General features: G+C 40.7%; 4 protein-coding genes, 1 long non-coding RNA gene and 1 other non-coding gene across 11 annotated transcripts; 3 read left to right on the top strand and 3 right to left on the bottom strand.

Annotated features, from left to right (window-relative positions):
* Nucleotides 1–4,947: 4,947 nt before the first annotated feature.
* On the bottom strand, nucleotides 4,948–5,141 carry LOC124177051. The gene has a single exon (XR_006869506.1). It is a non-coding gene; the product is annotated as a U2 spliceosomal RNA (small nuclear RNA).
* Nucleotides 5,142–5,304: 163 nt separating this feature from the next.
* LOC124176436 (glyoxylate reductase/hydroxypyruvate reductase-like) lies at nucleotides 5,305–14,209 on the top strand. 4 transcript variants are annotated; one of them, XM_046557731.1, is made up of 8 exons: nucleotides 5,305–5,323; nucleotides 7,839–7,937; nucleotides 8,066–8,143; nucleotides 9,954–10,081; nucleotides 10,992–11,181; nucleotides 12,108–12,271; nucleotides 12,357–12,647; nucleotides 13,344–14,209. In XM_046557731.1, the coding sequence occupies exons 3-8, from the start codon at nucleotides 8,073–8,075 to the stop codon at nucleotides 13,457–13,459; spliced, it is 960 nt and encodes a 319-aa protein (XP_046413687.1). In that variant the 5' UTR covers nucleotides 5,305–5,323; nucleotides 7,839–7,937; nucleotides 8,066–8,072; the 3' UTR covers nucleotides 13,460–14,209. The 4 variants fall into 4 exon arrangements, with proteins under 4 accessions (XP_046413687.1, XP_046413686.1, XP_046413685.1 ...); XM_046557730.1 differs by lacking the exon at nucleotides 5,305–5,323 and adding an exon at nucleotides 6,901–7,038; XM_046557729.1 differs by lacking the exon at nucleotides 5,305–5,323 and having other exon boundaries at nucleotides 7,726–7,937.
* LOC124176444 lies at nucleotides 5,689–7,741 on the bottom strand. Its single transcript, XR_006869379.1, has 4 exons — nucleotides 7,610–7,741; nucleotides 6,879–7,537; nucleotides 6,343–6,481; nucleotides 5,689–6,152 (listed from the first exon to the last, which is right to left on the bottom strand). It is a non-coding gene; the product is annotated as an uncharacterized LOC124176444 (long non-coding RNA).
* Nucleotides 13,693–16,088, bottom strand: LOC124176443 (ragulator complex protein LAMTOR3-A). Its single transcript, XM_046557744.1, has 3 exons — nucleotides 15,783–16,088; nucleotides 15,328–15,561; nucleotides 13,693–14,233 (listed from the first exon to the last, which is right to left on the bottom strand). Exons 1-3 carry the CDS (start codon nucleotides 15,789–15,791, stop codon nucleotides 14,096–14,098), a joined length of 381 nt encoding a protein of 126 aa, XP_046413700.1. The 5' UTR covers nucleotides 15,792–16,088; the 3' UTR covers nucleotides 13,693–14,095.
* Nucleotides 16,089–16,259: 171 nt separating this feature from the next.
* Nucleotides 16,260–17,555, top strand: LOC124176439 (phosducin-like protein). Its single transcript, XM_046557734.1, has 2 exons — nucleotides 16,260–17,136; nucleotides 17,207–17,555. The coding sequence occupies exons 1-2, from the start codon at nucleotides 16,509–16,511 to the stop codon at nucleotides 17,437–17,439; spliced, it is 861 nt and encodes a 286-aa protein (XP_046413690.1). The 5' UTR covers nucleotides 16,260–16,508; the 3' UTR covers nucleotides 17,440–17,555.
* Nucleotides 17,556–18,295: 740 nt separating this feature from the next.
* LOC124176434 (ATP-dependent RNA helicase SUV3 homolog, mitochondrial) lies at nucleotides 18,296–24,590 on the top strand. Of its 3 annotated transcripts, XM_046557722.1 has the most exons (17): nucleotides 18,296–18,595; nucleotides 18,732–18,764; nucleotides 18,847–19,076; nucleotides 19,760–19,982; nucleotides 20,083–20,251; nucleotides 20,358–20,469; nucleotides 20,574–20,704; nucleotides 20,819–21,132; nucleotides 21,261–21,402; nucleotides 21,485–21,643; nucleotides 21,761–21,940; nucleotides 23,097–23,245; nucleotides 23,361–23,482; nucleotides 23,562–23,639; nucleotides 23,722–23,837; nucleotides 24,129–24,239; nucleotides 24,383–24,590. In XM_046557722.1, exons 1-16 carry the CDS (start codon nucleotides 18,519–18,521, stop codon nucleotides 24,189–24,191), a joined length of 2,298 nt encoding a protein of 765 aa, XP_046413678.1. In that variant the 5' UTR covers nucleotides 18,296–18,518; the 3' UTR covers nucleotides 24,192–24,239; nucleotides 24,383–24,590. The 3 variants fall into 3 exon arrangements, with proteins under 3 accessions (XP_046413678.1, XP_046413679.1, XP_046413681.1); XM_046557725.1 differs by lacking the exon at nucleotides 24,383–24,590 and having other exon boundaries at nucleotides 18,309–18,595; nucleotides 18,732–18,744; nucleotides 24,129–24,374; XM_046557723.1 differs by lacking the exons at nucleotides 18,732–18,764; nucleotides 24,383–24,590 and having other exon boundaries at nucleotides 18,302–18,595; nucleotides 24,129–24,374.
* Nucleotides 24,591–24,724: the final 134 nt, after the last annotated feature.

A 24,724-nucleotide genomic window follows, 5' to 3' on the forward strand; every position in this document is an offset into this window, starting at 1 on the left:
CGCCCATGCCGCCCGCAGTCGGCGTACAATTTGGCCTCGTGCTCGCGGTGGCACCACCGTCGTCCGCCCAGCCGAGCCCCGGATCTCCACGGCCAGCTCCCCAAGCTCCGCAGACCATCGCCACTTCAGGCCCAGGGCCTTCGCGCTCCTCCTCGCCGCATTCCGAGCCCTCGACCACAGCGAGGAAGTGTCCCCCCCGTCTCTGGCAAGCCCATCCTCCAGCGAACCGGAAAGATAGGCCGCCAGGTCGTAGCGCGACGGGTCCCGTCCAAGTTTCCTGGACACCGCCCGCCCCAGTGAGCTCCATGCCAACTCCCTGACCACCGCATCGGCCGCGGATAACATCCGGAAGGCGTGAGCGATGGTCAGGGCGTCGGCAAGGTCAGCCAGGGGAAGCAGTCCGCATCCCCCCCTACTGGGAGGGAGGAAGACCACCTCCGCGCTAGCTCTCTGGGGAAGGTTTAGCCAGGACTTGGCCAGGCGCTTAGCTAGCCTGTCGGCTGCCGTCAGAGGACCCTTCTCCACATGTGCTCCCCGCAGCGAGAAGTCAAGACGGGGCAATATGAAAGTTGCCACCGTCTCAACCTTCTGCCACGGGGTGAGGAGGGACTCGTCAACGGCTCGGAGGTCGCGTTCCAGCTCCTGAACCGTCACCAGCGGGGTCTGCTTCACCTGGTAGCCAGTCGGGATCCCCAGGTGCAGGTAAGGCTCCCCCTCCGCCAGAGCCGTCATTTCCTGACCCTGGAGGGTGAAGCGGGTGGGAAGAACCCGGCCACCGCGCCCACGCCCCATATGGAGCGTGGCGCACTTTGCGGGCTTGAACCGGAGTCCGATCCCACCCGCCGCAGCCTCCACTGCCTCCAGCAGCGCCTCCATCCCCTCCGGAGTGTCAGATATTAACGCGAGGTCATCGGCGTACGCTAGTAAATTGTGCCGATGGCCGTGTAGCGTGTAACCCGCCGGGTGGGCCGATGCTGCACGCAGCACCGGCTCCAGCGCCAGGTTAAACGCCACAGGGCTCATCGGGCACCCTTGACGCACTCCGGAGCGGATGGTGACGGGGTCCGTGTACCCTTCGGACGTTCGCACACGGGTGGAGCAGCCATTATACATCTCCTCTACAATATTTCTTAACGGCGACGGGACTCCCGCTTCCTCAAAAGCGCGCCAGACCGCCTCGTGGGGGACCGAGCCGAACGCGTTCGACAAGTCCAGCCACGAGACGATCACTTGGCGCCCCGACCTACGAGCGTCGGAAAGGACCTCCTGCAGCACGAAGTTGTGCTCATAGCACCCCTCGCACGGCAGGAAGCCCTTTTGTTCCGGACTGAGCCGGTTGTTATGGACGGCCCAGGCAGTAAGCCGGTCAGCCAGCAGCGCGGCGAAGAGTTTGGGCGTGGTGTCACCCAGCGCGAGCGGCCTCCAGTTGGACAGGTCGTCGCGGTCGCCCTTTTTGTGGATGAGCACCGTGTTCGACGACTTCCAGCTGGGGGGGACCGCCTCCAGACGACGGCAGGCGTTAAACGTCGCCGCCAGCAGACGACAATCGGGGTCGGCCTTTCGGAGGTCACGGTAGGTGAGCCCGTCGGGACCCGGCGCAGAATTATTCATACGCCGGAGCCGACGGTCCACCTCTCGCTCCGTGAAAGGCCTAACCAGATCGTCGTTGCTGTTTTCGTCCGGAGGTGTGAGAGGTTCAGCCAGAGGGCGGCCCCCCAGGCTCTCCGCCGGAGCGTACATGTCCTCAAAGTGCCGACGGATCCGCTCCTTTGACACTTCACAGTGTTGGAGCGGGCCCGTCAGCACTTCTTGGACAGCGCGCCGACGGTTCGCCCGAAAGAGCCGCTGAATCCTTGTGGCCTCTCTCACTCGGTCCCCCCCCGCTGGAAGTGCCCCACGGCGCTCCCCACTGGGGCTCCCGCGATTCCCCGCCCGCCCGGACCCCCCGCGCGTGGCTTCCCCAGCCCTCCCCCCGCGCCGGCCCCCCGCACGACCGGCCGCCCTCTCCTCCCCCGCAGCCCCCGTACTCGTTCCGGTGGTTTGGAGGAACGTGGCGACTCGCGCCGCCAGCTCCTCCAGATCTTCCCAACTTGCAGCCGCCTCCGCCAAGCCGACCAGTTGTTCCCGCTCACGCACCACGCCTTCCTCGTCGACACGATTACCAGCGTGGTGGATCATTGCGGACCGATCGGCCGGCCTCGGCGGCTGCCCCACCGGAGCCGGTGGCTGACGGGGTTGGTTGGGCCGTCGTTGGCTCCTCGCAGGCGGACACCCGCGCCCAGAGGTCGCGGGACTCCCGTCACCTGTGGCTCCTCCTGCCCGTTGTGCTCCGGTCCTCCGGATAGCACCTCCTCTGTTTCTTCCTTGGCTCCGGGGCTCCATGTCCGTGGAGCACGTGTCCGGCGTCCTCGATCTGGAAACGAAACAGTTGAAATTGTTGTTATTATTATTGTTATTATTATTATTGTTGTTATTGATGTTATTATTTTCGTTTTCGCGTGTATGCGTGCCTGGCCTCGCATTGACCCTCGGGGCGCAAACACGGGAGCCTCGCCTTGTTCTTATGGGCGGTCGCGAGCTATTTCTATTATTATTACTAATATTGTTGTCAGAGCAACTACTACTTGCTGCGTCGCCTGGGGGCTCGAACACGGACGACGATCCCGATGTAGATGTTAAGGACGGGGCTGGTGAAGACGGCGGGCTCTCCTCGGTAGACGCCGGGGCGGACCCGCGGGGATGTCGTCGGCGGGTCCGCTGGGGGACGACGCTCCACGGTTCCCTCGCTGGTGAGACCGCCCTTGACTCTGCTTCCGCGATGGAGGGGAGGGTCCTTGCCGCACGTGGCGGTGCGGCAGTTGGTCCCCGGATGGTCGTGGTGACCCTCCCCCCTGCGAGGGGCCTTGAGGTGGTGATCGGCCCCCCGCACATCGTCGTCGTCGTCGTCGCCGTCGTCAGTGTGGCAGCCACCGCCGACGCGATCGGCTGTCCGCATACCGACCCCGCTCTCCGGCTCCGGGTGTTGTAGGTCGGTGGGGCCGGCATCTCCCACGGTGGAGGGCTGCCTCCAGTGGGACCGCCAGGGGGAAGTGATGCGGCCCTGGCGGTCGATCGCAGCCCTCTGCGTGCAGCCGGCACGCCGGTCGATGGCTGCGTCGTTCCGGTGGTGGCGCCCGCGGTGACGGCGGCGTATGTTGTAGCCGCCGTCCTCATCCTCCCCGGGAGCATCGATGGTCGTGGGGGGCCTCCTCTGGTGATGGTGGGCCCCGCCGCGTTTGGTGATGGTGTTGCGGCGGGGCGTAGATGTTGTGCCCCCCTCAGTCCCGGGGATGTCCGCAGTGGTCTGGACGCGGTGCCTCTCCTGGTGGTGGTGGAAGTTGGTGGTGGAGTCGGCTCGACCGGCACGCTGGCGGCTCTCCTCCTCCTCGTCAGGGGGCCCTCGTAGGTGGAAGGTCGGGCCCCCGGGGAGCCGCGTTGACCCCCGCTGGTCCTCCGCACCCCGTCGTTGGAGAGACGGGGTGCCTCTGGGGTCCTCCTAGCTGCCGGTAGCCGACTGGTACTGCACCGCGCTCCAGACCCGATCGTAGTGGCGGGCGCCACAGGTGTTGTTCGGGCGGTCTCGTCACTCCTCCGTGGTTGGCCGGTGTTCTGCCGCGTCGTCCTTGACGTCCCACTGGTGGTGGCAGGGCGTGTGGTGGTGGTTGCCCTGCTCGAGCCCGCCGTCGCCGTCGTCGTCGTCGTTGTCCTCGCCGCCCGTGTCCGACCCACAGGCGCCGCAGCGCTGAAAAAGCTCAAAATTGGCCGCTCACGGCCCTCGTCTGCAGTGCGCGGCTGCCGCGCCGCGGGTGCTTCAGGCGCACCCCGACTATCCGTAGCTGGCGCGGGATGGGCCCGCTCGTGGTGCAGCTTCACCGCCTTGAGGGGATACCCCCCCTCGCCGATGAAGCCACACACACCGCAGCGGAACTTCATCCCGCGCTCTGGATGGTATTTTTTAAGGTGTTTCTTATAGTCGGAGTGCGCCCTAAACGCCCCCACCGCCCATGTCCCCCTACCCCTACTGCCATGATAGCAATCTTGGCAGCGGAACTCGTCCGGGAACGGAAAGTCCACAAAGACTTCCATCACGCCGCTAAGTGAAGCCGCCGATTCAGCGGTGCCTTATGAGGAGAGAAAAGAAAAGGGGAGATAGAAAGGGATTGGGGTAAAAGACGGGTTATCAAAGGAGGTGAAAAGAAAAAGCGACAGTCGGTATTGCCTCTGTTACCTGAAGAGAGAGTCGGTAACAGAGGGGGAGGATAAATTACCGACGGCCCGCAGTACCGACCTATGACTCGCGCCACTCGGTTCGGCTACTGACCGCCGGGGGGGCAGCACCAGCCTGTCGCACCTTTGGCAGGTCAGACGTGTTTCAGTCGTCCCCGACCTCGGGCAACGACAGACGTGATGGTAGAAGGATCTCGAAGCTGTCGCCGAGGGAATAACTCGCGCTATTTCCTCAGAGAAACTTCGAGACTTACGTTGACTCTGGGTTGTTGGAGCCGGAGAGACCAACCCTCGTGCCGACGCACTTGCAGTCGGTCTTCCAGCAGCTACAACCCGTTGAGTCTTAACGCGTTTAGGATGGGAGCGCAACCGACACTGCAACTCACCGTCACAAGGGCACCAACAAGTGTTGGTGCGACGGCTCGCTACAGTGACGGAAACTAGGGGTGGGGTAAAGGATTAACCGGCCTAGTGCCGCGCGAGAACGACTAAGCAAGGTCGCCTCGCAATCGGCACCGTATGGCCGGGGGAAAGAGACAGAAGAGAGAAAGAAGGCACCACTTACCTCTGATGTACAAAACGATAGAAACAAAAAAAAAAAAAACAAATTCCAAAAATTAAAAATTAGCTAACCTATCCAGCTGATTTGTGGAAGGTGGCGGAGTGTACTGATGTTATAAGTCCTAGTGGGCCTGCTCCCTACGGTACTGCAATGCAGGGTCGACCCGCGGCGAAGCCGGAGCAAGCCCCTGACACTCCACCACCTTCCAAAAATCAGATTAATATTCTGGCTCCCCAATGGGGAGCGTATCAGATATTAAGCTGATAAGAACAGATACTACACTTTGATCTTAGCCAAAAGGCCGAGAAGCGATGTGTTACACGTGTATTAAAGCATTATTTAACTCTCTAGAAACGTTACTTTTGTTGCGAGAGCGATGCGCCCTTCAGCGGTGGAAATCGGTACCGACCGGGCGGTCACCCCCCCCCCCCCCCCCCGTCTCCCGTTCAGCTCATTGTCGCCTGTTACAACACAATCTCACACTATGTTCTAACGGTAAGTTAGATTCAATAATATGAAATGATTTCATATTTTGAAAAGTATCATGAAATATTTCTATGGAATACCAACGCATACCCGGATCTCATGAAAATCGAGTTATACCCCGAGTTAGACTCATCGATTCATCTAGCACAATTGCTTTTCATACTTGAAATCACACCTACTGCAACTTCAGTAAAATGAGGATTCTTTTAATAATATTTATTACACTACATAGAACAACGAAAAATTACAGAAAAACCAGAATCTTCAAGTTTGGAAATTTCATCAAAAATTTTGCCGAATAACATGTCTCATCATATTGAAAGAATATTTTGATCAAACTCTTTATTTATATTTATTCAATTGTCCAGAATATATTATTATATATATAAAGCAGATTTTATGTTACCCAATTAGCCAATTCAATTGTGTTATTGTTGATCATAATCAATCATGCAAGGTTGTAAAATTAAATATTTATGGAAGCCAGTGTGATGAATAAAAGGTGATATTGCTATATGCTATGGTTTATAATTCCAGTATAAACCACTTTCTTTACTTTTGAGATCGAAAATTGTAACTTATAAATATATTAAATTGAAAATATCTCAATGTGTCACAATATCAGAATATAATTAATGAAAAGTATTGACTCAGACACCTCCTCTAACAGTATTATTTTTTAAATACCAATATCCTCTCGGATGCTTTATCTCTTCTTCAAAAACGTTTCTTCCTTATTTCTTTGACAAATTTGCAAAATTTGCTATGCATTATCAAGATTAAATTCTTTGAAGTTAACTCCAGTCCTTCTGCTATGTGATACGTGGATTCGTGACATCTGAAATGAAAAACATAAAATAGGGTATTTTATTAATACAATTGTTTGTAACTTTGTAGTCAGAGTGGATGAGAATGAGAATAATAATTGCTAATAATAAAGTTTTAAATGCAATACAAAATGCTATATGATTATAGCACACGTGTTGATATTTTCTTGATAGATACAGAAATAAATTATATAGCTTTACCTGTTTGTTTTTTTCCATGTTTTGATCAAGCATTTTTCTTGTGTTCGGAACAAAATTATCTTGTGTAACTCAACATTCACAGGGTTTATTTGAGGGTGTCAACATCGTTGTGCACAATTTTAGCACCTCGCCTGACAAACTGAAAACAAAACAGAAACAAGTCAGGAAAATGTTATGGTCATATAAGGGTTGAATATAAAGCCTGTTCACTATTTCTACAGAGATCTTGAAGTTCTTAGCGGGATTAATGGAAGTGAGTTTTAAACTAAACGGACGTAACATCTCACTAAAAACCAATGGACTGAAACAAGTAGAGAAAATTTTATAGTTAAATAATGAAACTATTTACAGTTCGTACGAAGAGCTTCAAGTTTTTTGTGCAATTTGTAAAGGTTAGAATAAAAATACTGTTTGCTATTCGAACAAAGAGGTTGACACTGGCCACTGTTATCGAAATATTCCTCAAATGTATCACCACCAGGCTAACGACTTTACATGTAACCTATTACACTGTATCAGTAAATTCGGTTACTCACGATCAGCAGCCGACGCAGTGCCTGCTCCTGGACCTCCTGGACCCAAATGTATTGTGAGGTTAATCGAAAACAACTAATCAACAGCTGCGTGCCTCCAGCCGGCTGCTTAAATGAACTATATACTACTACGATTTACTTCATATTGTTAGACTCTTGTTTTGTGAGTACCATTTTTTTTCTAAAAAATTTACAATTAGTTAATTCTATGCTGACGATATATCAATTACGTTGTGTGTTAATCATGACGATAAACAAAAATATTGGTAGAAACACCGATGTCCACGAAAGCATGGTAAATTGTCGTGGAGCATCCAGCTAGCCTGAGAGCATTTAGCTCTCCTATCTTTACCGACTGAGCAAACTCACCCTTTTTCTTACTATATTAAATAAACACACGAACAGAAAGTGAGGGAGAATTTTTTCATGCAATATTGAGTTCGCTACGATAATTTCGTAAATAAAAGATGCTTTCACGATTATCTGGGTGCATGACCTACGGTGTAATGGTGTAAATCTGTATGAACCAAAAAGTCGTGAATAGGATGGCCTGACGATAAGCATCTGTAACCAGCCCCATAGTCCTCCCTAGGGACGCCCTCTTTTTGTATTGGTTTCATCGAACAAAATACTCATTGAATAGAAACGCACAACAGTGATTTCTGAAATTTCAAATATTCGCATAATCTCATGAAAGATTGTCGAAATTTCGAGGAGCAGCGTGTCAGCCTTACCAAAAGGAGTTTACGTATTGGCGAGCGTCAAGTGTCTGCGAAATCCGATTCTAACTTGTTAGATAATTTCGCACTGATAACATCGGAAATCTTGAACCACAAACGCTGTTGTCGTTAGGACTATGTTTGTCGTGATAGCGTATCTGTACCGTTACACATATGACATACATACACTAGCATGTATTATGTAATCATGTACATTTATACTCCGGCATAATATGTAATTCAGAGGAAGGAACGATATATTGTGGAGAAGACGCTTCGCTGACCACATCGGTCCGCATCGCAGATCACTCTGTTCGTAAATTCCGAAGTGTGGAACATCACGGTGAGCGAATAGTGAATCATAGCAACTGCAAACAACTCAAGTCCAAGCGTATAAAATTTCTTGTATTGAGCTTATAACAGCAACAGTTTCTTAATTTGGTTGAGAATCAACGTAGTTAATTTTCCCAGTGACAGGATGAGCAGACAACGAGTTTTGGTGACGAGCAACGAAGTACCGCAGGCGGGCATTGACCTTCTAAAAACCAAGTGAGTGATTTCATGTGCTATTCATTACACGCAAACTGATGGCGCTGTGTTGTTAACTTCTTATGAAAGGCATTCGATCACTGCATGGAAAAATTATATCGGTGGTACCGGTTCATAGACTCTGCCGTCAGTGTAGGGTAACTTTACAGTGCAAGTTGCCAATGACAATAATTGTTTATTTTTACCGGTCCGGCCTACTCATTGGCTTTTTCTGGTAAAAATGTTAATATTGAAAATATTGATAAACAAAAAATTTAATTTTTTCTGTTTGAATGAAGAAATAAAAGACCGAACGAAAGAAATTGCCCAGCACTTGAGATACTCACTTTTTAAAAAAAAACTTGACACGTTTATCAAAATTTAAATACGTATTTAAGACAGAATGAATAATTGTCTTTACAATAACTTATTTGTAATAAAATTTCAAGCAAGCGGTTGGCGCGAGTACGATTTTTAGATTCTCGGAGGGTAGACGAGCCTCACCTGAAAATCGCACGATCAGCCTCAATCGCTTAAGTTTACCTGAGTGCACGATCGCCCTCTATCATTCTGTAAAGCGGGCGCAAAAACGTACTTTGCGCCCGCTTGCGATAATCTGCATGCATCCGCCTATTCCTTTCCGGGCGAGAAAAAGGCACTTTGCGCCCACTCTCCGTGCACGAAAGGGTATATTTTCAGTGCAAGCTGGACAAAAAATAGTTTGGGCATAGTTTTTCTTTTTTCATTTCAACTCATGACTGGAGTCCGAACGTACACCACGCAACTTTGAACTACGTTCAGTACCGCTATCGCTACGCGGTTTTTAATCTTCGAATGTGTTTTTCATTAACTAATTGTAAATAAAATCCGATTTATCGTACACCATTTTCTTCCTTACGAAAAGAAGAAGAAAACCATGTATGAGAAGGTGTGTTTATTAGCAATTGATTGGTTTTATGATCAAGAAAAGCCTGGGTGCGTTCGGACCCCAGTTATGCATTTGAAGGTAGAAAAATAAAGTCATGAGTTATAAGGATAATGGAAATGAAAAAATGTGACCTAATTACTTTTTAATACTCTATTGTATACTCTACTACTCTACTTTATGCACATATAAAAAGCAGACCTCTTTTTCCAATGAATCTTACCTCTTTTTTCTTAGGGTCTTAATCGGAACGAAAACGAACTGTTAATATAGGGAAAATGTACGAGTGGTCCGCCACCCAGTGATTGGCCATTATTAAGCCAATTGTTGCCCACAGCTATTTTATCACGAAAATTAATCACCTGTCAACTTATTAAAAAAGTAATTGCCTTATAAACGTATTGATATAAATTAAGGAAATCACTTGTGTTATTACGTCAAAAATATGTGGTTGCGAAAACTGCTCAACAATAGCGATAAGTATGGATGAAATGGAAAAGTTTTCGGTTAATCTACAAGTTTCACGGTGACAGAAGTATATACTCTAATTCTGACAGAAAACAGTAAAAAAAAATATTGTAAAACAAGTGGACGACGATTAGCTCCTTCATCGTATTTGCCTTTTTCGAAACCACACAAATAACAGGAATTAAGAACCCATACACAACGTGATTTTACCATTTACGTCCGTTGAAACCACAGAAACAACAGGAAGAATGCCTAACCACAAATATATTTTTCATTATTCGTTAAAACCACACAAACAGCAGCTGTGTTCTTGCGATGATACGATCCGTTTTATAAAAATATATCAAAGTAATAATAATAATTATAATAATACATCGATTAAATGCTGAAACATATCTTCAAATAGCAATATCTGCAAATCTGTTCGATTTTTTTCAGATTTGATTTGACAATTCTACCAAGCCCAGTTAGTACACGCGAACAAGTACTTCAAGCACTTCCGGGCCACGACGCTATTTATCTCGCCAGCCATCATGTCGTGAACAAAGAATTACTGGATGTTGCAGGTAAATGTTGAATGAGAGCAATAATTTTTTTCGCTTCCACATAAAAAAGTTTTACGTATTGAAAAATTCGGAGGAGACAATGTGTCTTGAATCCAGTTATAAAATATCGCTCTCGGTATTCGAACTCTTCCCAGACTTGATCCTGAAAGCATTTTGCAGTGACTTCAATTCACTACAGACGTGTCCGTTGAACGAAATTCGTAGCTCAAACAGTTTACAAATTATAGGCTTCGAAAATCAATTTTATTTAGAATATTTACAGGGAACTAAATTCTCTATAAAAATATACTTGGAGCAAAGTTCGTGTTTCAGTGGTTCACAAGTTATAATTCTTGATAATGAATTTTATGTAAAACATTTATCTTTAAAGATCTTTAGTGGCCAAAGTAATGACGTTATAACGAAAATTTCGTATCAATAAATACGGCTGACTGGTAACAATTTTAAATATCGATTCCGAGAGCATATTTTAAAATTGGATTTAAGAGTTAGTCTTCCTTGAGGATTTTTGTTTGTTACTAAATATAGTAAGTTATTCAGGTGGAAGCGAAAAAACATGTTGCTTCAAAACGATATAATTTGACTTATAGGTAACATATATTACGTATTTTCGGCTTCATACAAACTTTTCCGGCCGACTCGGCCTCCGTTATATACGTTATCTGATCTTATCGTGAAATCAAATTTCGTTGAAGCAATAAAAATCTATTGCTCCGATTAGATATTATATGGATTATGCAACCAGTCTGTAATATGCTTTTTCATAATTTCTTAATTAAAGCGACTATAGATTATGCGAACTGACATGACTATATTTACCAATCAACAAAATGGATTTCTTCCACGGGCATGAAATTATCTTACCTCTTTGATTGATTGATATTGAAACTCAGGTTTTGATTTTCTTCAGGACCAAGGTTGAAAGTGGTGTCAACAGCATCTGCTGGATACGATCATTTGGACGTGCCTGAAATAAAACGGCGGGGTTTAAAAGTAGGTAACACTCCCCATGTTCTAACTGCTGCTGTTGCTGAGGTCGCTGTAATGTTGACGTTGAGCGCGGCCAGGCGAGCTTACGAGGGCCGTATCAAAATCATCGAGTAAATAATTCAACGTTTTGTTATATTACAATTTTAGCTTATGTATTTCATAACAAAGAATTTTTAAAATATGCATAGCTGCAAATACAATTACTTACATAGGTATGCACCTTAGGGTGGTCCTTAAAAAGGATATTTTGAATTTGTAATGCCTCGTCCCCCAAATTGGACCAAATAATTCCCTAACATTTACAGATTTTCATCTGAACTCTAATCCGTGCCGCAAAAACGGTTGATTTTCCCATTTAATCCTTTTCAAGGGAACAATAAATCTGCCAAACAGATTTCGATAAAATTTGATATAACACGTTCCTCTTGGGTCGTTGATTACGAATCTAAACTCGAAATTTCCAAATTTAAAATGGCGGATCCAATATGGCAATATCATTTTTCTTTTGGGATGTTTGTCCGCCATGTTGATTTGCCTATTTCGACATTTGAAATTTCGAGTTAAAATTCGTAATCAGCGACCCGAGGAACCCCCCTACATCAAATTTCATCGAAATCCATTTGGCAGATTTACTGTTCCCTTGAAAAGGGTTAATCGAAGAAATCAACCTTCCGGTGGCACGGGTTGGAGTTGAGATAAGAAGCTGAAAAAATGAGAGAATTATTTTTGAATTATTTGCATCCGATTTAGGGGGTGAAACAGTCGAACAATCGAAATTCAAAAATGACCTTTCTTAAGACCACCCTAAAATATCTGAGATCTTGTGAAGTTAATTTAACTTTAAGAGGGGCTGATTCTTATAATTATGCTAATTCAATACGAAAGGGTGGTAGGAATTGCAGATGATGCATTGTTAGTATAAGCTGCAAGAAAATTCTAATTCATTGGGTGTATCATAATTATATTATTACTATTGTTTATCTTCCATTTTCAAGGTACTAGAACGAAATATTTTAATATTGGTTAATTTTTTCAGAAACAAGTGGGAGTCACGGCCGCAATGGATGTTGGGCCGTGATTTACGCGGTTCAACTGTAGGTATAGTAGGCTTGGGTAACATTGGACAAGCAATTGTGAAGCGACTGAAGCCATTCGAAGTGGGCCGATTCATTTATTCTGGCCACTCGAGAAAACAAGCCGGTCAATAAATTATTAATGAATATTACCTATGATATGAATAAACGTTCGGATCGAAATACACATGCAACGTTTCATATAATTGCAGGTGACGATCTTGGAGCTACGTTTGTATCGTTTGCTGATCTCCTCAAGGAAAGTGATTTCGTGATAGTTGCCACGCCGTTGAACAATGAAACTACGAATATGTTCAATGACAACACTTTTGCCCAGATGAAAAATACGGCGATACTGGTGAACGTAGGACGCGGACCTGTCGTCAATACAGATGCCCTCGTCAAAGCACTTCGAAATCATACAATTTTTGCTGCTGGATTGGATGTTATGAATCCAGAGCCACTCCCCAGTGACCATCCACTTTTAAGCCTGCCGAACGCAGGTCAGTATTTGAGCGATTTTTTATGTCGGGACCTCTCCTGGCAATAAAATATGTCCAGAAGGTTTCACATATTTGCCGAATTTACCCAGAATGGTTAATTTCTAACGAATCCTTACTTGTTTCTAAAAATCCTAAACCGGACCTAGTAATTTCTAGGAAAAGAAATAATTTTTTGCAAATATCGTATAGAAAAACATTGATGATTTAATATTTTTGAAAAATTTAGACAGTTCAATCTATTTTAAAAGCCTTTTCAACTGTTTCATTTTTAATTTCTCTCAAAAATTCGTCTGTTTTTTGCATAACGCGATACGCCAGAGATACGATTTTTTTCAGGATTGTGACACATAGTGGAGTTCTGAGAAAAAATGAGTTATCCATAGAAATTGGTCCGATTTTCACCTCTTAAAAATCAGTCGAGTTGATCATGCACAACGAGAAAGTAAAAAAATCGGAGTTTTATATTTGAGTTTTGGTAGAAAATGAAATTCCGCGTAAAGAATTTAGAAATTTTTTTTTAAAACTCTAGAATTTCTTGAATTTCCTCAAACATTATCAGGACAATTCAAACCTTTGCTAATTATGATTTGCCTGTTATTTTTTTATCAATGTCTTTGGCAATACAAGATGAGGAAAAACAAATGCAGAAACAAATTAATCACCCGAAGCCCACTTACGTTTTATTGAACTTTTTAGTTATAATCCCGCATTTGGGCAGTGCAACGGTGAAAACCCGCTCAGACATGGCTACAACAGCGGCGCAGAACGTGATCAACGGCTTGGAAGGAAAACCACTCGTCTATGAATTATAGTGGCAAACAGGCTTTCAATAAAGTTTGCACCAACTGTGTAACCTGTTGCCTGATATATGTATCAAATATTTTCAAAGCAACTGAAATTTTACGGGGCTTTAATTTTTTATATATGTCTTCAAGATTCGTATTTCCACTTTACGTCATATTCAAGAATATATACCTAGCAATTATTATGTTTTATAGTATGTTTCATATGAAGGTGTCAAGTCTGGGAATTTTTTTACCCAGGATATAAGCACATTGACATTCCAGTAACTTGTTTGTAGGTGTGTTATATCTCACGTTAATTCATACAGATGTGACTCCGTGATCAGTGTCTATTTTTATTTTATGAATGCGAAGTTATTTAGGAATACGAAAATATAAAGTGTGCGTATGACACGTGTTCACGAAATAATCAATTCAATTCTCCAATAATACATATACAGTATATATCATTTTTTGTTTTGTATGTATATTACATAATTATATAAGATTTATAGAATTAATTTACAACGATTTAAATCATAATATTTAGCCTTTGTTTTGCTAAAATTTGGTACAATGTATTTTACACATTCAATTACACAGTCGTCGTGACGTTTTAATTCAACGATTTCTTCAATTAGTTTATTAGTGCATCACAGGTGTCCATCAGGCTTCGGCAACAACGTTTTTAAGATTTTGTAAAATTGGATCAATTTTACTCTCTAGTGACAAGATGTGCCCGGTATCACAAATGTTGTTTGCAATAAAGCTTACGACCAATGGTAGCTTATTCATTTGAACAACCTGTTGAACATATCATTGATCACACATAAATCCATGTATTTACACACTGATAACTGTTTCTGACAACATGGTAAATAATTGTAACTAGAGGTAAAAATTTACAAGAAATTTGCACAATAATTAATTAATTTTACAATTATATAATATAGTTGAAATACAATAAATGCTAGTTCCCTTTAATGTGTATGGAGCATTATTTTTCAAATCTGATAAGGTTTTGATAATTTTTTAGTTTCAAAATTTTTTATAAATTCAGTTTTACCTCTTGACAGAAGTGCTGATGATTCTTTTGAAGCTGCATTCTCAATTTGTTTTCTAATATAGAATTTTTGAAACATTTTCCATCTAAATTTTGCAAATGAATGAAATTTAAAAACTAAATGAGATGTTTAAAAAAGGTAAAACATATCTTTTTTCCTATTGAGTGATGGATTCATTGATAAAATATTTCATAATTATATCTCATAATTTCGTTTTACCATTTTCCTTATAGTTCCGTTCTACTTTATCGCATAAAGCCAATTATGATTATGGGTCGATGAATTGTTATATTTCTACTATCTATTCAGAAGAGACTTTTTGAAAAATCAATTTCTTGTCAGGTGAAAGAAAGATTGATTTCATCAAGTTTGTAATCAATCGAACGCTACTATAGGAATACGTGTTCATACGGAAAAGATTTTTTTCTTATGAATGTGGAAGAAATTGTTTTCATAACTTTCATTCAAACGACTAAAACATCGTAATATAAATTTCTCACCAAATGAAAAAATGAATTTTAATTAGGAAAATTTGACGTTACATTAAAAAAAATTAATAATTTAAGAACAAATTGAGATGAAAAGATCAAACTAAATCATCAACAAGCCTTGTAATAGGTAATATGAGATTTCAAAAAATGAAGCGTACCAAAAATTCGACCTTAAAATCTTATCAAATTTGAAAAATAATATGCCATATAGAACTAGTTTCATATCATTATATGTTTAAACAATGTACTCTTCAGAAAAGGTTGCATGTAAAAGTGGAATAACTGAACTGCAAACAGCCTTCCAGAATTACGGTGCTCTTATTATCAATGGTTCATAACTTACTTGATAACTGCTGTATATGCTAATAATGGTTTTATTCTTTCCTAGATCTAATTTGCTCCCTTGATCAGTGGCCATTCCGAATGTAGAAAGGAAGCTTGCCCGCATTGCTAATTCTGGGGCTTTTTCATCTGACACTGATATGACAGGAACACCATCACGATCCGTGATCAAAATACTGTGTAAGCCATCAACGCTGTTCAGTAGCTGATATAAAAATTTCTTCAATTCCTGAAACTGAATCACAAATTGATTTGTGTATGCTAGAAAAATACAGATCGCGAATATACATGTCTATATTGCTTCGAATTTTTGAGCTGACTTCTATTGCAATTCCAATAAAGAGTGAGTTCTATTTTGAAAAACATAACCTCGATTATAGTTACTTTCACTTGGCTTCGAAACGCTAGCTAACGGTCACATATGATTACAGCATAAACTTCAAAAAACAAACTCACCACGTTCATTTTCGAATGCAGAACCTGTATTCAGTTTTCAGTATTTTTATTGCATTCCAAATTTTTATTGAATTTGAACAAAGAATACTCCGTTCTGTGACTAAGAGTTGACACTTCACACAGCCGCGTCAGCCACGGGGCGCCGATATATTTCTATTTATGGTTTGACAGGGCTACAATCCTACCCTACCGATCGAGTTATTTTTGTCCTACCCGCATTTAGCTGTGAATTTAAAAGGTAGTGAACGTCAAAGAGAATTATCTTTGGTGTACGTAAAAATACTGTATTATAAGTGATATGATATGTTATTCACTCCTTGTTACCAAACTTATACAGCGAACTGTAAGCGCGCGCATTGCTTAACATGCCTAAAACAGAGACAGAGCCAGTCATACTCAAGAAGTGCAAAAGAGATAAAAAGATTGCTACCGGGGCCGGGAGCTGATTTTGATACGCACCCGCAGTAAGCTAAAGTGTGTGGCGTATCAACCTCAGAGAATTACTCTATGGCGTCAACTTGGTGTAAAGCGTCGTTCACGCAGTCAACAATTATAATAAATAATTGGTTTTCGATAAAACAGCGAGAATGAAGAGCAGAGCATTGATGTGCATGGACTGAGATTGGGTGATAAAATTATTATTCCGTTGAATATAATATTAATAATTCCGCTCTTCGTGTATTAAATAGAGGTACAACAGAAAGCTCTAGCCCAAAAGAGAACGGAATGGCAACACTTGAGGATAAAATTTTGGGTGAAAAATTACAATATTACTGCAGTAGTTCAAGTGAAGACGAGGGGCAAGACTCAGCGGATTCTGAAGATGAACAAAAGTCGCAGAAACCGTGCGACGCGACAGCGTCAAGGTCTGAGCAACTGCCTGAGTGTGCAAAGTGGGACGGAACTTCAAGCAACACAGGGCCAAAAGGGGTCTTAGGCGACTGGCAGCGGTTTAAACAAATAGAGGCAGAGAAGAAAGTCGAACAGGAGAAGGAGAGGATCGAGCTGTTGAAGAAGTTGAGTTTGACTTGCAGGAGTGCTCTTGACGAGGAAAAAGATAATCTTGAGGAAACCGATCCAGAGTTGGCAGATTTGATGAACGACGAATTTTTACTCAATTATCAGAAGCAAAAAATGATGGAAATGCTCACTCGGGCTGAAAAATTAAGATTTGGCCGGCTATTCAACTTGGTAACTGCTGATCAATTTCTGGAGGCCATCGACAACGAACATGAATCTGTTACCATCGTTATTCATATTTATGAACCTGACATAGAAGGATGTGAGACTATGAATGGCTGTTTACTTTCACTGGCCGTCGAATATCCCAGCGTTAAATTTTGCAAAATTCAAGGTGAGATGGTGAAAAAATTCCAAACTTCTATAAAAGAACATTGCAGTTGCTAATGCTGAATTATTTTTAGGCTCCGCCGCAGGCTTAAGTAGGCACTTCAAAAAGGAGGGAGTTCCAGCACTGCTTGTTTATAAAAACAAACAGGTCATAGGTAATTTTGTTCGTGTCACAGATCACCTTGGAGTTGACTTTTATTCCTCTGATGTTGAACATTTTTTAATCGAGCATGGAATGATAAGTGACAGAAACTGTATTCCATCAATTGTTTCTACTAAGGGAAATGCAGATTCTGACAGCGACTAGAAAAATGAACGAAATAGAGACTGGAGATTATATGTGGTAAAAATGTATTTAATATTTATAGCAACTATACTTATATGAACTATGTAACAATAAACCTGAAGCTACTGTATATTTTATCTATGCTGTTCGTAAGTATGACGATTGGTTTTCTTGTCATTTACATAGAGTGAATTATCTGTAAATGAATGGTTCTTTGATCCAATGGCATTGACTGAAAAGTTGGTAAAGATGTTGCATAGATTTGGTTTTCTGAAAACTAAACTTTTCCATCATAACATAACTAGTAATGAATTGCTCTTTCTGCAACCAACTGATTTGCATAAATTTTGCCATTGAAATTATACGTGTATCAGTAATGCAAAAATTTTAATTGACACGAAAGAATACAAAATCGGACTCTCGTGAATAGCGGAAAATTGGGCAACGCAATGAACCCAATGAATGAAAAAGGTGGAAGATGTTCTTGGGAATTTTCAGTGTTGACAAGCATTGGTTGGCAGCAGGTTTTGCAACTCGCATTGAGAAGGGTTTTAGAAAGCTTTGGAACGCACAACTCATTTCAAACTGTCTAAAGTCCCAACGCACACCTTTGGATAAATCCAAAATTAGGCTCGAGACTATCGCGAAAATGTTGCTAGACGCACAGTTAGTAGATTGAGTTACCAAATACCGATTAAGCATTGAAATGCATTGGACAATTCATTCAATCACTTGTTTCAGATTAACCAGGGAAGAGTCATAATTTAAGAATAAATTAACTAATTGTACGGCACTCTCAACTTTTGTAAATGTTTACTGTTGCGCCACGAAGTAATGGCGCTTTTCATTGGCTACACTTGCGGATGCGCACTGATTACGGTTCTTCTAGTAGCTCGTTTCAACTATTGGTTGAAAACAGTGGAATCTCACTCAGTGCGCGCACCGGCAGTCGGCTCGCTCGATTGTAATTTTTTGATCCGCAGGTCTTTCCGAAACATAACCTATTGCACGATGAACGTTATTTGATATTTAAAGATAATCTGTTTTCACTCTGGTTTGGATGTTGTTTTCATGGTATAGAAATTAATAAATATATAAAAATGATACCGACAACCCGACGCATATCGGAATCCCTACTTCGAAGAAGTGGGATCCTGTGCACCACTTTACAAGACAGGTAGAGTATAATATCTCTATTATATACTTTTATATTGTAATAAGGTAATCGACACACATTATTCATATTTATTCACTTATTATAACCTATGGTCAATTTTGTATTCCTATATCCTACAAATATTTTATTGTAACAGGTGTAAGTGTGAGGTGAGTTTAATCAACAACAGGTAAAGTTTTATAAAAATTATTGAATGTAATAATTTTATGAATTGATTTCTAATACATTACGCGTTATTTTTTATTTTTCAGATATCTTAGAATTGGAGCTTATTTAGCACAACCTTTGCGGGGAAAAAAAGATGACTCGACTACAATCACATCTTTGTTCAAACCAGTTCCCGTCAAGTCGAACCCAGATGATATTAACGTGGGAGTTGAACTTAGTGGGGCTCTCAACAAAGCTGACCTCCTGAAAGTGCTCAATCAATTCTATCAAAGAAAAGAGATCAAGGTGCTCGCTATGGAACACGGATTGGACAGTGAGTACTTAAGGTGCTTCAACTCGTTATTTCAGTTTTCTCAACTTCCCGCTTTGGCATTTTTATAGAAAAAGGAAAGTTTTTATAATTACCCTGAAAATGAAAAGTTGTGTTTTCACTATATTTCTACTATTTAAGGCCTGGAGAATCTTCTCTGATCACTTTCAGGTGGACATCTCGATTTGAGTATATGATCGTTTTTTGGTGGCAATTACTGAAAGATTAGATTTTATTATTTTGGCCTTAATTGATTCAGTTTTGCTTGACTCAGAACTGACTAGAATTTGAACTTAATTCTTGTGGTATCTCAAAAACGTCTAGATGCAGATGAAACTTGCTTCATGGGTTTAGCTTTATTAATATAAAGCTGATTAGATTTTTACTAAAATCAGTTAAGCCTTTAAAGTTATTTTCAAAATTATAAACCATGTAGTCTGAAATTTTTATCTTCATCGATAGTGGGAGTAGCTGGAAGTTCTGAGATTGATCCTCTCAAGTTGAGTAGAATTCCCTGCTTGTTTCCACCCATTTTATCGCTGTAAATTACATTCAATAAACATTGTCCTTCAAAAGCCAATGTAAATGCTTCTGTTGTTTGTTTCCTCCCTACTTTTGGTTCATTGCTCTTAGTTTTTCTGCATTATTTTGGAGACTGTGCACACACAAATATGAACGTCTTGCAGGTTACTTACAACATCAAACCTTCATCAGTTTTCGACGCTACTGCTTAGATGCTGAAACCTTGCCGGCAGACTTGCATGTTGTAATAAGCGACATAATGCAAGGAGCCGGGCATGTCGATGACATATTTCCGTACTTTATGCGTCATGCAAAACAGACTTTTCCCCATATTGAATGTATGGATGATCTCAAGAAAATAAGCGATCTACGCACACCTGCTAACTGGTATGAATAAAACAGTGGAAATATTTGCTTCTGTATTTTGAATAGAGCTTCATATTTATAACCAGAAATATGCGCAAATTAAATAACTATCATTTTGCAGGTACCCGTTAGCGAGAGCTAAGACAAGAAAAATTATATTTCATGCTGGACCAACGAATAGTGGTAAAACTTACCACGCGCTACAGAGGTTCATGACTGCAAAAAGTGGATTATATTGTGGGCCACTGAAGTTGTTGGCTGCAGAAGTGTTCAATAAAAGCAACACTAACGTGAGGATTCAGTAATTCATTAGAACTGTTTTTGAAAATCTTGCAAATGTTCTTCATTGTTTTGAACGTTATCGCAATACTCTGTTTATACTGCATCTTTTTCCAGGGTACCCCATGCGACTTAATTACCGGAGAAGAGAAAAATTTTGTGAAAGGTGCAGACAACCCTTCAAATCACATATCTTGCACAGTCGAAATGGCCAACACAAACGCTGCATGTAAGGTTATCTCCTTTGATTCAATTATTCATTACATATTATGTTTCAGTATAAAAAAAAAAAAAAAAAAATGAAATGAATGGAATAAAATTAATTTATTTTAGGTGAGGTTGCCGTCATAGATGAAATCCAATTGATGAAAGATCCAGGTAGAGGCTGGGCATGGACCAGAGCTTTGCTAGGACTGCCAGCCGATGAAATTCACCTTTGCGGAGAAGCTGCTGCGATAGACTTAGTCAGTATATATTTCAAAATTCGTTGAAAAATCAATGAATTTGATGGCCAACGATTCATGAATTTACATGGGTGAGATATGCTGTCCGAATCACTAATGATTGCTATATGTTAGGTCCGCTCTATATGTATCACAACTGGAGAGGATGTTGAGGTACGGAGATATAAACGTCTGACTCCGTTGGAAGTCGAAGAGTCTGCACTGAAATCACTGGACAATGTAGTTGCAGGAGACTGTATAGTTTGCTTTAGTAAAAATGAAATATATTCTGTGTCTCGTAGCATCGAATCTCGTGGTATTGAAGTGGCAGTTATATATGGAAGCCTTCCACCAGGAACAAAACTAGCTCAAGCAGCAAAATTCAATGACATCAATAACCCATGTAAAGTTTTAATTGCTACTGATGCTATCGGGATGGGTTTGAATTTGTTAGTATCGTTCTTTTTTTTTAAATCGTAATTTTTCCAATGATAAAGGCGAACTCAAATAGCATGTGTGGAAAAAAATTTTCGATGTTTAATCATTCGCGTTTTTTTACACATATTTCATTTGGCAGGAGTATACGAAGGATAATATTCTACTCTTTGATGAAGCCGACTATCAATGAAAAGGGCGAAAAAGAAATTGACACGATACCTGTGTCCTCTGCTCTGCAAATAGCTGGACGAGCCGGGCGTTATGGTACACAATGGGAGAAAGTAAATCATTTTTAAAAATTCAGTGTTCAATTCTATCACGCTTATTCGACTTCCCGGAGTTGTAGTTGCTTTGTTGTTTCAGGGATATGTAACAACGTTTAGACCAGATGATCTATCCAAGCTGCAACACTTGCTTTCACAAGAACCAGAAGTCCTTACTCAAGCTGGTTTACATCCAACCGCTGATCAAATAGAACTATATGCTTACTACCTGCCTGATTCTACTCTGTCTAATCTAATGGTGATTGTTTCAATACATCATAATATATTTAGGAATCAGCAGATTTGCATCGAGTCCGTAAATTGTACTCTTTTTTCAGACTTACAATTAATTATTAATCGTTCTTTCCTATTGCAGGATATTTTCGTATCGCTATCTATAGTGGACAACTCTTTATACTTCATGTGCAATCTAGACGATTTCAAATTTCTTGCTGATATAATTCAGCACATCCCGCTACCATTGCGCGCACGATACGTATTTTGTTGTGCGCCGATAAATAGGAAAATACCATTCGTGTGCACAATGTTCTTGAAAGTAAGCTGATCATGCTCAACCAATCTATTTTAATAATATCACATATTCTACTACATTAGTCACGCATGAAAAAGTTCAATTGAAACTGATTAACAACATTTAAGTCAGAAAGATTCCAAATTGTGTATCTGTAATTTCTGATCAAGTACAAACGGGCTGTACTGTCTAAATTGAATGCTAGGACAAGTGAACAAAAATCATTTAGAAAATCTCCAGCAGCTTTATGTGCGGCAATGACGGTGAATACGAATGAAATAACATCTCTACTGTGTACTATAAATAAATATGACCATGCTCGAATAAGAAAAGCTAAGATATCAACCATTAGACAAAAAGATTTATAATCAGAACGCTCAAGATGTTCAAACTTTGGTATTTTCGAATTGATTCTTATTCTTTGAGCTTACTGTGTTTGCCATAGAGCTTTGAGGGTACATTGAAAAAACAAATTCATAAACAGTTGTGCTTATAGTGGATAATGTTTGTGCAGCACGGCACAATAGATGTTTCTCAACAATTATATTTGCACGTTGTAATTATACTATAATATAAGATTCAGTGAATGTTTTTAACAATTTGTGGAGGTCTAGTCAGCGAGCAAAATGAGCCCAAAAATATTAAAATTGGCTAAAAAACACAACAGTTTAAGAATTTCCAATGTTCTAATTATAAAACCTTTTCTCAAATTGGTAATATTTTATCTTAGTGATACGAATTTACTGAAAATCATTTTTATCTCGTATTAGGGATATTGTTGTGATTGTGTTCGCTATCATTGGCACAAAGAAGGACACCGTGGAAGATTGTTGGAGCGATTTTTTTTTCTTTCCGAACCTTTAATTTAAACGATATGGTTCATTCATTCTTTAATTCAATTGGGATCCAAAATTTTGCCTCGGTCTTAGTTAAAAAAGAAAAAAATTATACAAATATCAATGGGCAGTAAACTTTGTCCAAATGAGTTTTTTTCTTTATACGAAGTCGTCAAATAATAAAATATACGTAAAAAAAGAACAATAATATCAAATACGACACGGTTAACATTGCGCAATTTTTCTGCTACTGGATAGCGTCTAAATATTTTGGATCCCAATAAATATTGTTTGCCTAAAAAAATACGTATTTAAACATAATTTTGATATTTGATTTTGTATAGTTCGCTCGACAATACAGTAAAAATGAAACGTTGACGTTTGACTGGCTTTGTCAAAACATCGGTTGGCCAGTCGCCGCACCAAGAACAATCATAGATTTGGTTCATTTAGAAGCAGTATTTGATGTCTTAGATCTCTACCTTTGGTTCAGGTGAGAAATTATTTTGAGTTCAACCATTAGAATTAGATAGGTATTACAAATTCAGTTGAATTCAAAAATGCCTAAGCATCAGATTCACGGTATTTGTTTTCTTATTTGCTGCTAGTTATCGATTCATGGACCTCTTGCCTGATGGAGATATTGTGCGAGATACTCAGAAGGAGTTGGATGCAGTCATACAAGAAGGCATAGTTCAACTAACACAGCTTTTAAAGACCTCAGAGTCAGGTTTGTTGAAGACATTATATATTAAAATTTCTGGTAAATTGTGCCATGCCATGTTCCAACATTATCAAATCATTTTCAGGTTCAAACAATGGTGCTGTGTTAGCTCCTGACGAAGATCACTTTGCACTGAACACCCAGAAGAACAAATACTTCAGAGGTTATTTTATTTGTTACAATGTACATTATTTTTTGTTAACTGGCCTGTTGATAACCTTGCTTCCATTATTTTCAACCTATAGATTCTAGAAGTGTCACAGCCAAGACTTTGGGACAAGGTAAATTAACAGAAAGATTACTGGCGCAAGGACTTCTCACTCCAAGCATGTTGAACGAATTGCGCAGAGAATGGAATCAGGTATGAACAGTGTTCATTGAAGCTCGCCAACAGAAAAACTTGATGCTAACAATGTCAAATTCAGTTATAGTTTTGAAATGATCTCGCAAGAACTTAGACCTAACAAATTGTATTTATCAGTTCCTAAAGATATCTGTTCCATGCAAATAATTTCAGCCAAATACTTTTTGGTAACATTTGTCCAAAAAAAGTTAGTCAAATCAGTATTTGCAGTTGTTAAAATTCAAATTTCTTTTTTTTTTTTAATTTAACCAACACTTTTGTCATTCCTTAGTTTTATTTTTTGTATAGTTTACCGATGACAATGAATCAAGTCGTCCAAAAAAAACCGGACGGAAACGTAAACTGAAATGAAGTGGTCCTGTTCATTGCCGAAATTTCTCCACAATTCAAGAGCCAATCGTAAGTACAATGAATAAGAATTTGTAGTGTAAATGATGGTACGAAAGATTTCTGTTTCATTTTTGTACAATGTATGGCAGTAAACTACTACGTATGTGTAAATTAAAGTAATCATTAATTCACAAAGAACATTTTCTTTTCGGTGATTTTAATGAAAGAATTAAAATTGATTAAGAATTTATAATTTTATGCGACATCAAATTTATACTCCATTCTTTGAAACTGTTATATTAATCCTTTTATGTGTAGTTCACATATGATATGAAATGTATCACAGCATAAAATGTGATATGCTGTATAGATGTATAATTTAATTTGTATGAAAAATAGAAAAAGTTTACTTTGTCAAAATGTTTTAAGTATCCGTTATAATACCATTACAAGAATAATTCGTTTCGAAATAGATATGTTATAAAACGGTTTAATTGAAATTTGCAGAAGATTAAACGAAAATAAATGTCTCCTTTGGCATTAAAGTAACTATT

Source organism: Neodiprion fabricii, chromosome 2 (assembly GCF_021155785.1).
Source record: "Neodiprion fabricii isolate iyNeoFabr1 chromosome 2, iyNeoFabr1.1, whole genome shotgun sequence".
Classification (NCBI taxonomy): domain Eukaryota; kingdom Metazoa; phylum Arthropoda; class Insecta; order Hymenoptera; family Diprionidae; genus Neodiprion; species Neodiprion fabricii.

Excerpts from the sequence above, each read along its gene's own strand:
- LOC124176436 (XM_046557731.1), top strand. The coding sequence starts at position 8,073 with ATGAGCAGACAACGAGTTTTGGTGACGAGCAACGAAGTACCGCAGGCG. Across the intron at positions 11,182-12,107 it reads GGCCGTATCAAAATCATCGA|AAACAAGTGGGAGTCACGGC; the intron begins GTAAATAATTCA and ends TAATTTTTTCAG. Across the intron at positions 12,648-13,343 it reads TTTAAGCCTGCCGAACGCAG|TTATAATCCCGCATTTGGGC; the intron begins GTCAGTATTTGA and ends TGAACTTTTTAG.
- LOC124176443 (XM_046557744.1), bottom strand. Across the intron at positions 14,234-15,327 it reads GCATATACAGCAGTTATCAA|GTTGTTCAAATGAATAAGCT; the intron begins GTAAGTTATGAA and ends TATGTTCAACAG.
- LOC124176439 (XM_046557734.1), top strand. The coding sequence starts at position 16,509 with ATGGCAACACTTGAGGATAAAATTTTGGGTGAAAAATTACAATATTAC. Across the intron at positions 17,137-17,206 it reads TAAATTTTGCAAAATTCAAG|GCTCCGCCGCAGGCTTAAGT; the intron begins GTGAGATGGTGA and ends AATTATTTTTAG.
- LOC124176434 (XM_046557722.1), top strand. The coding sequence starts at position 18,519 with ATGATACCGACAACCCGACGCATATCGGAATCCCTACTTCGAAGAAGT. Across the intron at positions 20,252-20,357 it reads TCAATAAAAGCAACACTAAC|GGTACCCCATGCGACTTAAT; the intron begins GTGAGGATTCAG and ends ATCTTTTTCCAG. Across the intron at positions 23,246-23,360 it reads GATCTCTACCTTTGGTTCAG|TTATCGATTCATGGACCTCT; the intron begins GTGAGAAATTAT and ends ATTTGCTGCTAG.